The 17,296-nt window shown below is 37.6% G+C and overlaps 1 protein-coding gene across 9 annotated transcripts in view; it reads right to left on the bottom strand.

Moving 5' to 3' along the window:
* The window catches only part of NRXN3 (neurexin 3), a 1,025,935-nt gene that overhangs the window by 105,610 nt on the left and 903,029 nt on the right, over window positions 1-17,296 (bottom strand). For 5 of the 9 annotated variants that reach the window (XM_054826970.1, XM_054826963.1, XM_054826967.1 and 2 more), the window contains 2 exons: window positions 10,482-10,571; window positions 3,866-4,173 (listed from right to left, as the gene is read on the bottom strand). In XM_054826970.1, coding sequence (XP_054682945.1) covers window positions 3,866-4,173; window positions 10,482-10,571 — 398 coding nt within the window. Of the gene's footprint in view, window positions 1-3,865; window positions 4,174-5,491; window positions 5,552-10,481; window positions 10,572-17,296 lie in introns of all 9 variants that reach the window. The other 4 variants (XM_054826972.1, XM_054826971.1, XM_054826969.1 and 1 more) reach the window with 2 other exon arrangements.

Below are 17,296 nucleotides of genomic sequence, written 5' to 3'. Positions count from 1 at the left end.
ACTGCCTTACAGGAATGTTGTTATACATTTTAAACCAAAATGAAGTTACAGACATTTTAAATGCTACTGTCATTGCCACCAGGTATTTCCAGTAATAATATTCTCTCAATTCTCTTTGTCTTGGATGTTAGTCCAAGACTATATCCCATGTTTGGGATCTTCACAAATTGAAAAGCATGTCATTAGTCTGTGCATATACTGTGTATTTTTACAGCACTTCATTTTCGCAGCTGGTTTAGTCTAACTGTGCTCTAAAACACTTCTGGCAGTAGTCAGACTACCTAACTGCAGGAGGTAGCTTGGTGTTCATTACAAACAGAAGAAATCTTTGGAGTTATTGTGCTCTTCTGTACTTCCCAAGTGATGTGTAAATCTAAATCCTACTGAAATTCCCTTGGATTTTGTATCACTTTGGGATTACGGACTTGATAATCTGCACAAGCTTTATATGCATTTCAAAAAGAAGTTTTAGTTACATATGAAAATGAGTAATATAAATAGCACAGATACTTCTACTACATTAATAATAATAATTCTCTATTCTGATTCTTGCTATTTCACATTAGATGCTTTACTTTCACTTTTATCATGCCTGGTATTTCTATAATGGGTTACAACCCTTCTGTGCTAAGTAGAATACACATGCAGAATAAAAAGTATGTTTTGAACCCAAGGAATATGCAATCTAAGCGCAAAACAAGGTATCGCACATAGATATAGAAAAATGAATAATATGAAAACAAAAAATGTGACAACATTGATCGGCTTGATAAACAGCTGCCTTAGACCATCATCAGGTTAACCTCTGATAACTTTTTGGCATACATCATGATGAAAGGAGTGTTTCAATGGGATTAGAAGAATAGCTTGCTGTTGCCTTGTGGATGGTATCAAGAAGCAGAAAGATTCTTACGATCATATCTAAGAAATGAGTAAAAAAATGCTTGAATCATGCTGATCAGAATGGAGAAAGAAGAGGCTACACTGTGAAAGGCCTTGAAAGTGAAGAAAAATTGTTTATTTCTGAGCAGAGAAAGAGAAGAGAAAGCTGGAGTAAGGTAATAACTAACTGTATTTGTACTGCTCATAGCCTTAGGTAGCTATATTTTACATTCCCCAAAGAACAAACTTGCTCTATTAGATTTTTCCACCACTTAGATCTAAAATTGTAAGCAGGCTTGACAATGGCGATGTTGAACACAAGCAAGATAAAATAACCATTAGGCATCTGAAAACCACAGCTGGAGATACTGCCCAAACGGAAAAAGACAATTTCTTCTCACTTTCACCACACAAATAACGCAACTTAAGCTGACAGAATCAAATTCTACCAAGAGTAAGGAAGAAACACAAGCCATCTGTGCTGTGACAGCAATAAAATCGCCTGATATTGAAATGCAGAAAGTTGTAATGGAGGTACATATTGACCTTTATCTTTCTTTCAGTGGGTAGCATAAAGTGTCAAAGAGTTATTGCTTTAATATCAGCTGAGATGAGGCCATTTGTTGTGGTGCATGTGTATCCAGGAAATCACTGCTCTAACCATGTTTTTAGAAGCACTTCGACACTTTATTAAATCTTCTTGATGCTCTTTCAGCACATAGTGGTCTCTACAGGCTGACCGAAATGCCATGTAGGTTAGGCAGGAAGCTTTCTGGAAGAGTTTCTCTTCAAGTAAGCCAGGGTCATTTCCAGCTTGACCCAGCCCACAAAGGTACAGTGCTACTCTCTGTTACACTCCTATAGCTAAACACAGTTCTGCTGCCTTTATGAATTCTAGAAAATCTCCAATAAATTAACAGTGGCAGGATCAGAACCACATACTTTATTCTTCTGGAGATGTAATCGTACGAAGATTTTCTCTAAAATTAAAGCTAGCCACTGAGGACAAGGACCTGCAATTCTTTCAAAATTTGTAACAAACAGTGACCAAACTTGGGGTAATTTCCCTTCATTTAGCTAAGACTTTATAAATCACCTATTGGGTGTCTGAGGCTAATAACTCAATTAATCGCAGTCCTGTTGCCAACTGGATTTACAGATTACCAAAGGGGCAATGATAAACCTTGATTTGGAATTAATTACTCTAACAGATGTAACTTCCACTGCAGCCAGAGGTACCTCACAGAACCGCAGAATGGTTATGGTTGGAAAGGACCTCTGGAGGTCATCTGGTCCAACCTCCCTGCTCAAGCAAGGTCACCCAGAGCCAGTTGCCCAGGACCATGTGCAGATAGTTTTTGGATAGTTACAAGGATGGAAACTCCACAACCTCTATGGGCAACCTGTGCCAGTGCTTAGTCACCCTCACAGTAAAAAAGTGTTTCCTGATGTTTAGAGGGAACCTCCTGTGTTTCAGTTTGTGTCCTTTGCCTCTGGTCTCATCACTGGGCACCACTGTTATCTTTACACCTTCTCTTCAGGTATCTGTACACATTTATAAGGTCCCTCCTGAGTGTTCTTTCTCCCAGCTGAACAGTCCCAGCTCTCTCAGCCTTTTCTCATAGGAGAGATGCTCCAGTCCCTTAACCATCTTAGAGGCCCTTTGCTGGACTCACTCCAGTAGCTCCATCTCTCTTTTGTACTGGGGAGCCCAGAACTGGACATAATACTCCAGGTGTGGCCTGACCTCCTACACAATTAAGAGGACAATTTTTGTGTTGTCTTATCCTAAGTGACTAGGACTAGATTCAAAATAAAGAGAATGGTCATATACATACAAACACAATCAATAACTGATTAAACGTTCTGAGCTGTTAGAAAGCAAGCATGCAACTTGTATGATTAAAGATTTCAAAGTCCTGGATTTCATTAAGGTCTTCTGTCCCAAGCAGCAGAAACTGTTCCAAGGGAAGCAGGTGGAATAATTTAAATTTTTTCTCCAACTACACAACAATATACCTTTCTCTGGAGGTTTAATAAAGGCACACTGATCAATAATCACTCACCAGCGTCTCAGCCAGTGTATGTTGATTTCTACAGGATGAGGTTCTGATGTAAAAAAAGATTTTAAAACAAATGTTTCATCCTAGTTGATAACATGATAGTACGCCACTGAAATAAATAATTTTAAAAATCTGATCCACTGCTCAGATTGGTTATTCACATGATTCTTTTCTTTGCACAGACAAAGAGAGCCAATTTAAGGTGTTTATTTCTAGTCAGTACGATATTCCGGCTGCCACACAAGTGGTTCCAAAACCACTGCATTTTTAGGACTGAAAACACTGCATTTGCACAATTAAGACAGAACATCTGAAATTCATTTTTTTTTTTTTTTAGGAATGATTTTGTAGGAATGGAACTGCTCTATGTTTGCACATCTATATTTTGCAAGGAACTGATCTTGATAGTGTTTCTTTAAAATTTTCTACAGGAAGGCTATAAAAGGAAAATGAAAAATGGCTCTACCTGGAAGTAATGCTCCATTGCTTTTCTGCCCATTATGAACTTCACTGTCGCAGCAGTACATACTGTCGTAATAATAAATAACCATACACCCACCCCTCCATTAAGCTTTGTAACTCTCTTAGAAATACATTTCCCAAATATGGAACTGTGGAAACATAGTTAAAAACATGTTCTCATTCACTTTGGGGCAATCTTACTTACATGGGGTTGCACTAGAACAGGAGCAAACCCTGTCCCCATTATCACGTACATGTGCCATAATAATTCATCCAGCTGTTTGTTCACCAACACAGGTGGACAACATTTTGCGGCGATTTACCCTATACAACATCATTAAAATAAAGAGTTATATGGAACATGGTTCAGAGAACATGGCTCCCATGAACTTATAAGTAAGCAGCGAAACAAAAGACTAATTAAGAACCCAAGGAAATGCAAAGGGTAATTGACTCACCTGGATGCTGGGTGGCGAACGATTTTTTCGGGTTGTAGTGGTGGCCATCGTAGTTGTGGTTTCCATGACTGTAGTAGACATTTCTGGTGGCACAGAGGTTGTAGGTGTTGTTCCCAAGATGGAAGGGACTTCCCCAACGAGTCGGACACTTCCATTGATTCTAATATTGGGGTTGTTCTCTGCTGCCATGTTCAGCACTTTCAAGCCATTGTAATAGAGACCGGAGAGCTGGCCTTGGAAAAGACGCCCTCTGTCCTTCCCTCCTATGGCTATTTGCGCCTGGGTGTTGAAGATCGTTAACTGTCGTCCTAGTGAAGGGGGGTGAATAACATTATTGCCAGACATTTCCTTCACTTTGCATCTTACATTGAGTCCTGGCCAGAAATGACGGACAACAAAGAAGTAGATTCATTCTTGGCAGTGTTTATGATGACTGTAGAAATACTGAATGGAAATGTACTGCCTAAAACTCATTACTAAGGAAGATTAGCCTGAAAGCAAGAACAGCTAAAACTGAACCTCATGCTTCAACATCCACTCACACACCAAAACTCTGGAGGAGCTTTGACTCAGAAATTTGAACCTGCTCTTTTAGAGCTAGACTCATTTTAAACTACAAATAAGGCTTCAACATGTGGCTATTCTTCTACTATCAATTCACATTGCAGTACCTGTCAAGCTTTAGCCCATAAATAAACCTTCTATTTTGACTGGTCAAAGGATGGGATTAACTCATAAAGCCACTTTTAATAATGCCAAGGTTTTAAGGGGTGGCTTGAGGACAGTAAAACATCAGAAAAAATTGATGGTGATATAAGGATTGTGCAGGAATCTTATGACAGGATCAGTCATGATCTTCCACCTGTAAATTTTGTGTTCTGAAGGCTCACAAATCTAAAATCTAAAAACACCAAATGCAAACATTTGTGATGTCTCTGAAAGAGCAAAGTTTTTGAAATAGTGAGGATAACATAGCGCTTCAGACGGTTAAGCCCCAGAATGCCTTACATGTGACTCCCCTCTTACAGACAGTGAAATTCAAATGTAGGCAGATTAAGTTGTTTACTCAAGGTCACACCTTGAGTGTTAGAAGTGGTCTAATATCATATATAATGAAAAATATATTTACTAAAAATAAATCTAGTGACAATTGCCAATTCACCTAGTTTTGCAGGACACTTAAATCACATTCAGCCTGGACTGCTCTATAAATACGGCTTATGTCCCAGGCTGCACTAGGTTGACAATGTAAAGAAATAAATTGCTTCATGCAGTGCAAAGGCAGTGCCTATAATTTCACCGTTCCTCAGAAGATTAGGGGCATGCCACCTGGAATCTGTTAAATTAACAGACAAGCAGACTTGGCAGAGCTCAAAAGGGTTATCAATGCAGCATCAAGTCAATCATCATTCAGATATCTACTGTGTTTTCCCATTTTTATGAAGTTTGTACCACATGTCCCCATCCCCTTCCCGCTTCCCAGTTCTCACTCACCACTTCCTCTCTCTAGTCCACCCTGATGGGAGGTGCAAAATGCCACCATGTAGCACAGCACAGCCTATAACTCACTGCTCATTCGTTCACAGCCAGTGGTTAGAGTAGATCAAAATGCAAGGGGGAGCTCACCAATTTTGGTGGTCGTCGTGACGGGTCTTGAAGTCAAGTGGTGATGCGGTGTTGCATCATCTTATGGTGACAGGATGGACCATGGGGAAGAGAATGGGGACAAGAGAAGAAATGTATCTGAAAGGAGTTCCTGTCCCCAAAGTGGGCCCTAGCTAACTAAGCAAAAGTGTATGGAGAGGCGTAATATACGGACATGTGGAGGTGGGCTGCACATCCCTTGTGCTCCTCACCCACAGATTTGTAAATGAAACACTAGGACTTGATCAGGGTGGAGTAACTGCATTGATGAAGAAATGAGAAATAAAAACGGAGGGTATCCTTCCCCTGGAAAGTGTTGAAACACCTGATGCAATATTCTGCATCTCAGGAGGTTTTAAACTTACCAGAGGCAATGTATGTCTATTAAAACATCAACAAACATGCACTGAAGCCACACATCCTCAGCATGTAAAAACAGAGCCTTTCCTCTTGTCTATGAGAAAAATAGGATCCAATAAGGATATTTGTCAAAATATTCAGCCCTCTCAGCACAGCTCCAGTCTGAGCTAGAGGAAATGGCACTGCACACTGGAGAAGGCCAAACTCTTATCATATACCATGTCTTCAGAGTTTGCTTTTCTTCTCTGTCCTGTTGTGCTTTTGATTTTTTAATGGATGTGCTGTCGGTTCTTTACTACACCATTTTCCCTTCTCCTCACACATTCTCTCCCTCTACCACTTCAATTCATTCCGTACTGTCCCTGCTCCTACATACCCAGACATTTCACTTGCTACTGTTCCCTCCTTCTCACCTCACTCATGATAGAGTGCCAAAAGGTAGAGGTGAGATGAGTTAAAGAGCAGGGAGTTATTTCACTAAGAGATGTTATCCCTGAAAATGGAGGAAAGGAACTGACCATTCAAAGCTTTCTCTTTCCATTCCTTTCTCCCCTTGAATCAATACTATATCATTTTTTATCTTTAACCAAATGGAAAAGGGGTGGGAGATGATGAGGAAGGAGAATTTTTGCTGTTCCAGCTAGGACAGCTCCCCAAGCCAGGACAGAAAAGGGGTTCCCTCACTTTTACTGGAGGATGACAACTCTCCGCAGGATGTCATGTCTTCTAAACCAAGATCACAGCACAGCTTTAGACATGTCTGTCATATCTCTTGCTTTAATTTCAAGGATGAGGAGTTAGTATATTGAGGCTAAAAAAAAAAAAAAAGATAATTTCTCCATGTCTGGGCCTTCCTTTGCATCTTCTAACACTGAAAGAAAGCGTACAAAAAGGAGGTGGCAACACTCTAGTAAAAAAGGAACTTTGATTGTGTGTTTTGGGGTCTTCCTTGTCTGTTAAGTGGTCTTCCAGTCCAGAATTCATGCACTGCACCATACGGTTAATGCTGGCAACAGCACTGGTGCTAGAACTGTGTTTGCTGAAAGAACAATCACTTGTTGGAGCCACTTCCAACCTGTCACTCCTCATTCTTCACTCTACAATGGTGTGCACGTGCATGAAGACAACAGGGTAATGCATATGGAATGAGAGAAAACTGTTGAGAGAATATACACTTAATTCTGCCACCATAGGTCTCTTCTAATCATTCTTTTGATGATACGGTTCTGAAGCCCTTACTTCCCCTAAGTAAAATCTATTTGGCCACTGAATTTTACTGAGGAACTGTTTACATTAGTAAATTCTATTAGGTGCGTAAGGGTTGCAGACTTACAGTCCTCCTTTTCCACAGAGAACTCTTCCTACTGCTCTTTTGGTGTCACATTGGAGAAAAATGATGAACATATTTTAAGTTTCTGAGGTGTTTTATAAATATTCTGAATAGTTCAAGCTCTTGTTTCTTTGTTTGCTCTCTCATTGACTTCTTCATTTGGACAACTGAATACCAATTAAAAATATCACAGAGAAATCTTAGTGAAATATAACTTTTCTGTAACGCTAGAAAAGATTTTGGGCCTGATTTTGCAACTCCTAATTCACACTAATAGTTCTTGCATCAAAAGTACAGTCACTCACATCAACAAGACTTCACACATAAGTAAGAGAGATTTGAAGAATTAGGGACTTCCAGGATCAGTCCTTTTGATAAGGTGCTTCTGGGTCTTTATTAGCTCATCCAACTGCAGAATAGGTAACATCTGTGCCTTAGCAGACACCATGTATTCCGCTAAGGAAATCTACTGGTTTCATGACTTCTTAAGTTGAACAATTTAGGACTAATACTTCTTTTTTTACTCACATATATAATCTCTACTGAAGTTAACAGTGTTTAATGTTTTGCTTATTACTCATCATATAATTCAAGATTGTAAACCTGGGCCCCTCTTAAAAATATTTTAAATCAATTTATAAAATTTTAAAACCCCACAAACCCCAGTAATGATGCCACTTCAGAAAGGTGTTATGTTATATTTGTTTTCCAAGAATGAACTATTTCATTACCATGAATAATGTAACAGCGGTACCAAAGGAAGACCGAATCTATGGCATTCAAAAATTTCCATTGAAAAGTGTTTCATCTTACCTCACTCAAGCCAAAAACTCATATGAGCAAGACAGCTATTCTACATGCTGTCTCTTTGATGAATCTATCTAATCCTCCATCCATCAGTTCATCTTGTTCCATTTTGATAGCAAGCTATCCTTTAACTCAGCATCTTTATAATGTCTTCTGACAGAAGGCTTCCATGTTACATTAATTGCTGGATGGATGACCAGATGGATGAGCAGGTTGGTGAACAGCTAGGTAAATTATTCATTCTTAATATTTTTTAATTTGAATGGTACCTAAGTTGCTGAAAACGTCTATCTACTTTGGAATGAAGAAACAAAGATATGTCCCTAACACAAAGTGTGAAGACCGGATTTCCTTTCACTTCAGTGAAAGCATGGCTCTAACCTTCTACTCTAAAAACACCCAGTGCTTTGAGAGTGTCCGAACACTCAAATACTGTCTCTTTTATACCCTACTGCATGTGTGATTGTCTTTTAACAAAGCATCATTATCCACAAAAGGTAGACTTCAGTTCAAAACTTCAGGATGGCTTACAAATGAAAATGCCTTGGCATGCTTATAAGCTCAAACTTGGAGAAGCAGTGACATAAAGAGTTTGGTGGAAAACTAAAAAGAAAAAAAAACCCAAACCAAAACAAAAACATGAAAGAAAATAAAGGTGGGTTTCTCAAGCACATGAATTGCATCAAGGAATTAGACATGCATCTGTTTTAACAAAATTGAGGCAATCATTGTCTTTAGTGTTAAAGGGACTTTAGCAATTCAAACTTACCAAAATTATCCTCTTTTTAGTGTTAAGTTTTATTTATTTATTTTAGTTTGATTCTGTAAATTAACAGGGCAACCCACTGAGACTCAATAAGCATTTTCTGTATACCTTTATCTTAAAATTTATTTACAAGTTAGCTGAATTAACCGTTCCATAAAACCCTGGTGGTTAAAAAATATTTCTGCTTTGGTTACACAAATATTTTTGTCTTTCACAAATACTTTAGGTTTAGTTACAGATATCATACCGTTGTAGACCAAACCTGAAAAGTAGGCAACACTGTCAGCTCTCATTGAAGTCAACGGGAACTGAGTTGCACTACACTTTGCAGGATCAGACCCATCACATAAAAATATTTTGACTGTAGTTAGCCACACGTGATCTTAACTTAATTCATACTAGCTAAATCAATTTGTTAATTCAGCTGAGGACAGAAGTTTGGAACAGAACATAAGTTATATTTTTCCAATCCTACAAAACATTGGCTTTCCTTCCTGGAAAATTTGGTAACAAGTATTGTCTTAAGTAAGCACAGAAAATGCAAGAGCTGAGTTCAAAGGTCACCCCCTTTTATCAGCAGTACTTTCTTAAAAGGAAACAAGAGAAGATCGTGTTCTGCTTTCTCTAGACTTCAAGGCAAGGAGTTACAGTATTTTTTTTTTTTTAAATACCACATTTAGTATAGAGGGACAAGATCTTCTGACTTATGCTCCGCTGTACTACCAAGAGCCCAGTCCAAACCCTGCTGAAATCAGTAAAGGTTATTCTGTTAACTTCAACAGGCTTTGGAATGGGGTCTACAGCCAAGATTTTTTTTCCCCCTCCAAATTCCTGATAAAAAACCATTACTGTTCTGACACAAGTGCCATTTCAACAGGTCACTGAGTGTATGCAGAACTCTCAAGCAAGCCAGCTGGACTTATGCATGTTAAGAAGTCTTTTGCTGAACTGAGGCCAATCACTCCAGGCAAACCCAGAAACTTAAGTAGTACTGCCTGAGATTAAGTTAGGGAAGAATTTGACCCATAACTTAGACAAATGTATCATTTGACTGTTCAAACTGTACTCCAGACATAACATAAAAGCACCAGAACAATCATCTTTCTCCGTCTCCCTCACTGTAGTTTAAATGAAAATGTTAAAAAATGTTTTCTTTACAACATTTTTTAAAATCGTTTAATTATCTTAATACAATTAGGAAACACACAGCCATAGTGGCTAATCAGACTAACGAGAAAAAAAGAAACTTACAGGAAGTGGTTTAACAAGTAGGTTTGAAATTTTTTTAAGAAAACTTTGATAATAAAGATATAAATGTAGTTTAAAAACAAATCAAAATAGGAAAATCATGCAGTGGTTAAATTGCCATAATACATGTTGTTGCTCTTTGCTCTTCTTCATTTTTTTTTGGTGTGGTTTTTTTGTTTTGTTTTTTTTTAGAAAACGTCTCCTGAATTTTTCCTTGTTTGTTTCTCATTACTATGATAGCAAGCTTAGAATTTCGTCCCTTTAACTGCATTTTAATAGCAATGTATTATAGCATGATTTATCAACATATGGCAGGTGGAAGCTGACACAAATTATAATGAAAATTAAAACAGTCATTTATGCAGCAGGCGATTATCATTTAAGAAACATTTATTTGCAGGCTTTAAAAATGAGGGTTTAGAATCAAATGGGTTTAAAATGAAAGTTTTAATGACTGTTACCTTTTTCCTGCAGCCACTCCTCTACGGGCCGGTTATATTTGAAGGGGATTTTCTGTTTTACCATTTGGAACCGTTCACTATCAGTGTTGCCTTTAAAGTTTAAAAAACAGCTTAAGAACAATCTGAAAAGTCAATGAAATAGTTAAAACATCCTAGATTTTTTGGGGTTTTTTATGACCTTATTTAGCTATAAATAAATAAATGCGTGTGTGTGTACACATATATTTGAAAAGAGAGATATTTATCTTTAGTAAGGTGGAGAATAGTTATATATCCAATTGCCTGAGGTTCTGGAAGGTCGAAGAAGTTAAATCGTATGACAAAGATATCTCAGATTCTCCTCAGAGTATTTGCTTATCTGGATTGGTTAGAAAGCATGTGTAATTTGTCTGGGACATGAGACCTTGAGTGAACCCAGTGGCATGAGTTAAAACGCTTTGATCAGACTCTAGATCTGACTGCACAAGAACATGGCACAATATGTCAGTCACACAAACACACAGTTAGAAGTCTTTTGATACACCTCGCAGTAGTAAAAGACACGTGTTAGGACTAGAAACCCAGTAAACAGAAAAAAAGAATGGAAGAAATTATAAGAAATTGATGCTGAAAGGATGTAATAGAAGAGTTTAATGAACCCTTAGAGTGGGAAGATAGATAGAAAAAAAAAGGAAATCAAATTTAAAAAGAGGAAGAGCTGTTAATTAAGGATACGTGAAAGCTTGTGTCCAGTTAACAAAGACTTGGGCCTGTTGCCAGAAGAAAACAGCAGCTTAGAAACGAATTTAAATGAAAGCAGAAATAATTACCCAAGATGTAAATTCTGGCAAGTGCAGTTCCACTGTTCCGTGTTGATGGATAATAGAATTATCCAGTAAAGTGTGTTTTGCAAGAAAGCTCTTATCACTCACGCAGTACAGAAAGAAATAGGATTCATACAAAGTCTTTGTCTAAATTTCCTGACTACTGAAAATTTTTACAGGTCAGATGGGTTTGACCAGCCTCTAGTAGAAAGAAGCAGCTCAGTTTGACGGTGTTAGGAATGACAGTAAACAAGTGCCATCATTCTGCTTTCTCATTTTCTTCAGCTACAGTCACTTTCAACTCATTCTAGGTTTTGCTTCATGGATTATTTTTATAAAAATTCTTCAATCAGGCATAAAAAGAGTGCATCTTTTACAAACTTCGTTATAATATTGTGGAAAGCTAGAGTAAGACCCCAGCTTACTGAAGTAATGTTACCCTAAACAGAACTTCAGTAGATCAATAGCGCTCCAATACTTGTTTTGAATAAATGGCAGTCCAAGAGTAAGCAACGGCTCTGCACAATTTGCAGTAATGCTTTTAAAATTCCACGTATAAATAACCTAACATGGCTTCACATTTATTTGCCTTTCTGAAACAGATGCTGGAATCTTTTTTCAATGTAAAGACACATCAAGGAAAAAAAATATATATGACTAACAGCTGGCAAGATGCTCCACCCAGTCAACAGCAGATACTTTCATACTGCAAGCAATGTGACTGGTAAATCTCATGTGCTCGATAATCCTCACTGTCTACCTCTTGCCCAGAAATGCTGCCAGCCTGCACGAGGTACTCCTGACCACAGCTATGTTCTCCAGCATCATCTTGTTACTGTTGAATTTCTGGGACAGGTGAGAGGCACTATAGCGGCACACCGGCTATAATCCCACACAAACTTACATGTAATAAAGTATGGACCTACTCTTAAGGAGAATTTATAAAAATTATTATCTGTATCCCTAAGTCCAGCTGTAAGGAAAACAGCAATTTGGATTTGGGTTAATATCTCAGACTATAATGATGAAAATTTAGGAGTCTTGCTGCTTGTTTGAGACAACAAGCAAAACAAAGCAAAAATATTTTAGAAGAGCTTTACTGGCCTGATTCCTTATCACCTTCCTGGAAAGTCATCTACATTTTTCCTTTCATGTAAGAGATCCATTGTGGGAAACTGCTATTCCCTACTGCAGAAAGATCTAATTAAGCACTAGCTGACACACACTGATGTACCACTTTCTCTGTCTCACCTCAGATGCCTGCCATGTACAACTGGAAACTCAGATAAACTAGAATGAAAAGATAAAATATTGGAAATGCACTCTCTATCAGTTTTCTAACAATGTACTGTGGTGGCTTGGAGTCACTCACAGACATTAAGTTACCTTTAAGTACATTCCCAGCTATCATAATTCATATCAGCACCATCAAAAAGTACTAATAGTCAGTTCTGTACTTCTGTGAATACAGATTCATAAACATAAAACTTGAATCATGTTCAGTGCAGGATCTAAGAAAAAAAATGCTAAAGAGCAGCTGAGGTAATATAAACAACAAAACAAAAAATCTAAAGCTACAGAGACAGAAATATTATCAAAACAATGATTTTTTAAATCTGTTTATTAATAATAAGCTGATGACTAATGTAGGCTGGAGGTCACACAGGTCAGTTGTTTCCCCAATTTCTTAACCTAAAGGATAGGTCCCTTTCCTGAAAGTTCTCCCCTTCTTTTAAGCCTAAGGGAAGTTTACACGCACAGGACAGGGAAGCAGACCTGCTAGTTTGGGGAGAACAGAAACACAAGTAACTAAGTCAAGCTCACTACGAAAATAATTTCTTTTTTAAGATCAGTTAGCAAGGCATTCGGCTTATTCACTAGCGCTTTTCTCAACACACTAATCCGCACTCTCCTTCACCAAACCAGCTAAGTCTCGTAAATGAAATCATAGAAGTCCTGCATCTCCTTTAGGATATGTTTTGTTTGTTGCAGTGTGCTTATTTTGCTCTGTGTAAGAAAGGAGCACTAGGTCCTGAAAGACACTCAGGAGGTGTTTCAATGGGACTTAAAGACCCAAATTTCTCTGTGAACACCTAAATTTCTCTGTCAACCCAGAGCTGAACACTTACAGAGAGTCTGCTACTACATGTCTTGCATATGATACAGAAAGATATGGTTTCAGTAGAAATGGAGGTTATTCCCCACTTCATAGAGTATGTTCTGAGTAATGACTTCTGGTTAGATGAGAGTACGTTGAAATCGTAATGTTGATGGGCAAGAACATCTTCTGTAGGGCAAAGAAATTCTATAACACACTTTACGTGGAACAAAAGTCTCCACTGGCTTCATTCGGTATGTACACAAGCAACGTATTACTGGAGGCAATAAGATCTTTTTCAGAATAAAGAATGATTCACAGTTCATAGGAACACAAGAGTCAGCCAATGGCTGGCATGGACTGCTTCTTCCTCTATGTGGACGTCTGACCGTAGAAAGGAAAAAAATGTAGTGGATTGAAATTTCTCATAAGTAGGGCATCTCACAAGAAAAGGCCAGCAAGACTAAGGTAAAAAGGAAGTGGAACAATGAAAGAAGACATGACATGTAAAAATGGGTTTCTTATAATACAGTCCTAGACCTTCGAGAAAGCCAGAAATGACAACTATTCCCCACCACATCTTTAAAGACTTTTTTAAAAAAAATCAGGTTTAATTTAATTTTATTATTATTATTATTAGGCAGATATAGTCAGCAAGATTAAAATACGTATAAAAATCATACCTTTTAAAGCTATGAAAAATTGAAGGACATTAGAAAATTCAAATAGGTTTAAATTGCAACATTAGTACCTGATCTATTCTTTTTGGTTTTGTTTTTTAACTTTATTTCAGACATTAGTAAGAATTATTTTTTAAAAATTGTGCATGAGAATGTGTTCACTGATATACCCAGTTACAACATTGAATTAAGAACACGTTTTCCACTATCAAGTGCTTGGGACAGTCAATAAATATCAATAAAAACATACAATTGTAAATTAATACTGACTTTGAGTTGCGCTTTAAAAAAATAAACACAGCATTTGATATGAAAGTTCAAAAAGGAAATATCATGGTTTGCAACACGAAGTAACATAAGTTCAACATGGAGTAAGCTCATTGGACCTCTGACAGCTGAGCCATGATGTGATTAAGGGGGATTCTTGTCCATTTTCATGCACAGAAATTTTCAGTAACAATCCTTTTGTGACCTCAATGCAATGCCTTTCTGGAGCTGAATGACAGACATGTTCAAACAATCCCTTCATGCAAATAATCTAGATCCACCCCCCTCTTTTCTTTTTGAGTCCAGCTCTGATTCAAGGCTGTACTTCAGAAAAGAATACACAGGATAAAAAGAGCTATTTAAAGTTATTTTGGAAAATACACTTAATCCCATAGTTCTTTTGCATTCAGAATCAATGTGGGTCTCAAAGCTCTGCAGAATATAATTTCTTGTAGTAAAATTGTGTTGATTAGTTTTGCCACTTGTGATTTACTTCATATTTTTCCTCCCATAGGTTCTAGCTGCTTATATGATATGAGTACCAATAGGAACTGCTCATTTAAAATAACCTCCCTCCTTTTCCCTTCATCTGCATAATAAATTCCTGTATATCAATATGACTTATGATCTGCTTCAATGACTTAGCTCCTTCTAAAGAACTGTACCTCAGAAATGCATTCCTTCACCTATTTTTTCTCCTTTCTCATGCAAAATTCTAAAGCACAGCCAAACGCAGCTCTGTGAAGATCAGGATAAAGCAGGATAAACCTGAATCTTGTTTAACCTGATGATTCAAAATATTTCAAATACCACAGACATTCCTGAGGACTAAATGTTTTGGAGAGGAATCTGGCAGAAAAGCTCTATTTTTTTTTGTTTGTCCCTCTTCCCTCCAAGAAAACCTGGCATCTAAATCATAAAAATGAGAGCCTGCTGGCTGCGGGTCTTCTGTCTTTTTTTCCTGGAGCTCTCTGTATCCCTGCTCCACAGACTATACAGATAAATAGATCAGATTCACTTCTAGCTTTAGCTCTTGATAATCTTCAGTTTAGATCAAACTAAAGTGGGAAAAAAATCAACAGAATTTGCATGTGCTAAGCATTATTAGCAGTTCCCACAGGAAATGCTTTTGAGACAGTGCCACAGTTCAGGAGGAGACAGTTTAAATTTACTCATGGGCAAAGCAGAATTTTCTTCCAAAACCCTACAATGTTGGAAGATGTTTTGCTTTTCCACTCATGGTTCCTTTAAGAAAACAAACAACCTTTATTGCATTAAGCTTATTTCTAAACCAAAATGGATTCTTAAGCCAAAGAAAGTAAAAGAGCAATTGAAACTCTGAAAAATGTTGCTTCTTGGCCTAGATAGCAATCATGATGATTTACTGCCTCTTTGGTGTGAAAGAGAAAAGCCGAAAGGTTCCAGCAAATTACACTGGGCAGAAAGTACGTACTTGCTTCCAGGTGGAATATTAATCCAACCTGATGTGTTGTCAAGTCTGTGAAGATGCTAAAAAGAATACCATAAGAAAACATTCATCTGTCCTAAATTAATGCCTAAAGCTGTTTTATGAAGAGACACTACAGCAGCAATATTTTCTTCATTGCTTATGAGTCTTTAAATAGAATGAGACATTTTATATAATGAACAGTTATTAAATGAAAGGTTATTTGGTGATATTAATGATTTAAGAAAACATTTTGAGATCAGTGCTCCAGATTTAAACTGATTCCACTTCTCCTTCCCTTATTGTAGATGGAATTTCAGTAGGAGAAGAGCTAGTAAGCAGTTGGTGTTTGATAGCTCAGTTCACCCAGAGGCCTTCAACACTAGCTCCCTTTGAGTTTTTACAGATATCCATAATCTTGCTAAGATTTACATACTCTTAATTGATATCAGTATGGAACGGGCACGTGGTAGCCTCTACTGACATAAACTGACTCAGTTCAATTCTAGACCTGATGTTGTGTGCCCTGGAAAAGGATGCTCGCATGCATCATGGAGAATCTACCTTTTTCCCCAATATCTAATAAAGGGCACAGATATTGCAAACCACAAAAGTCTCAGAAGTGTGTTTGTGATTGGGGCACACTGAACCTCTTTAAACACTTCTGTTTTCAGGCAGCTGCACTTAAAAGCTTATGGTATACTAAATTGCCCCATTTTCACATTTCCTTAAGTGCATATTTTGTTCTGAATACTATGAAGTACAACGGTCATTTGTTCACATTTTGTATTCAGCAAGGAAACTGAGACAAGCCTATTAGTAAAGTTCATATTTAGGACAAGAACCTTCCCTCTTCCATAAATCAGGAAGGAGTAACAACACTACAATTAGCTTTAGCATCAGGCCTGTTTATTTTGTTGTATTACTGTAAGGCCATACTGTGGTTTATGTTATATAACGTAGGGAATGTTTGCATTAAAATCAAACCATATGAAAAAAGATCTACTTGCAGCACTTTGTATAAAACACTTGAAAAAAGTCCAAACCTGAAACTACAGATCTGGCTTGTACAGAAATGAAATAGGATGGCCGTACAACTACACAAAATAATTATAAGGCAGGTAATCCGGAATCTTTCTAACTACCACAAACTGTCCCTCTGTTCTTGCAAAGCTTCAGTTTTGCCTTGTGTAACAAGGGGCGCTATGGAGGATTAATTCAAATTTGGGATTTTATTTTATTTAATGGGACTGAAGAATAGCCACGTCTCGACATTGTTTATCTTTGCTTCAGCTCTCAGATGTTATGCTTTTCCCTCTGCCTTCACTGTTCAATAAAGTTGCATCTTTTGCTCATTTTATTTCCTGTCCTCATTTTCCCCTTAGTCCTGGATGCCCTTGACTTTACCTGCAATTCCCTCTGATCACATTGTTTGCTAGGAGCCACACCTTTCCTTCCATTCATCTCTCCGTGGACCGGAGATAAAAGCTGACCTTCACACTACAACTGTCCTCAGCTCA

This window comes from Grus americana, chromosome 5, assembly GCF_028858705.1.
Source record: "Grus americana isolate bGruAme1 chromosome 5, bGruAme1.mat, whole genome shotgun sequence".
NCBI classification, from domain to species: domain Eukaryota; kingdom Metazoa; phylum Chordata; class Aves; order Gruiformes; family Gruidae; genus Grus; species Grus americana.
This window is presented reverse-complemented; position numbering and strand designations above follow the sequence as displayed.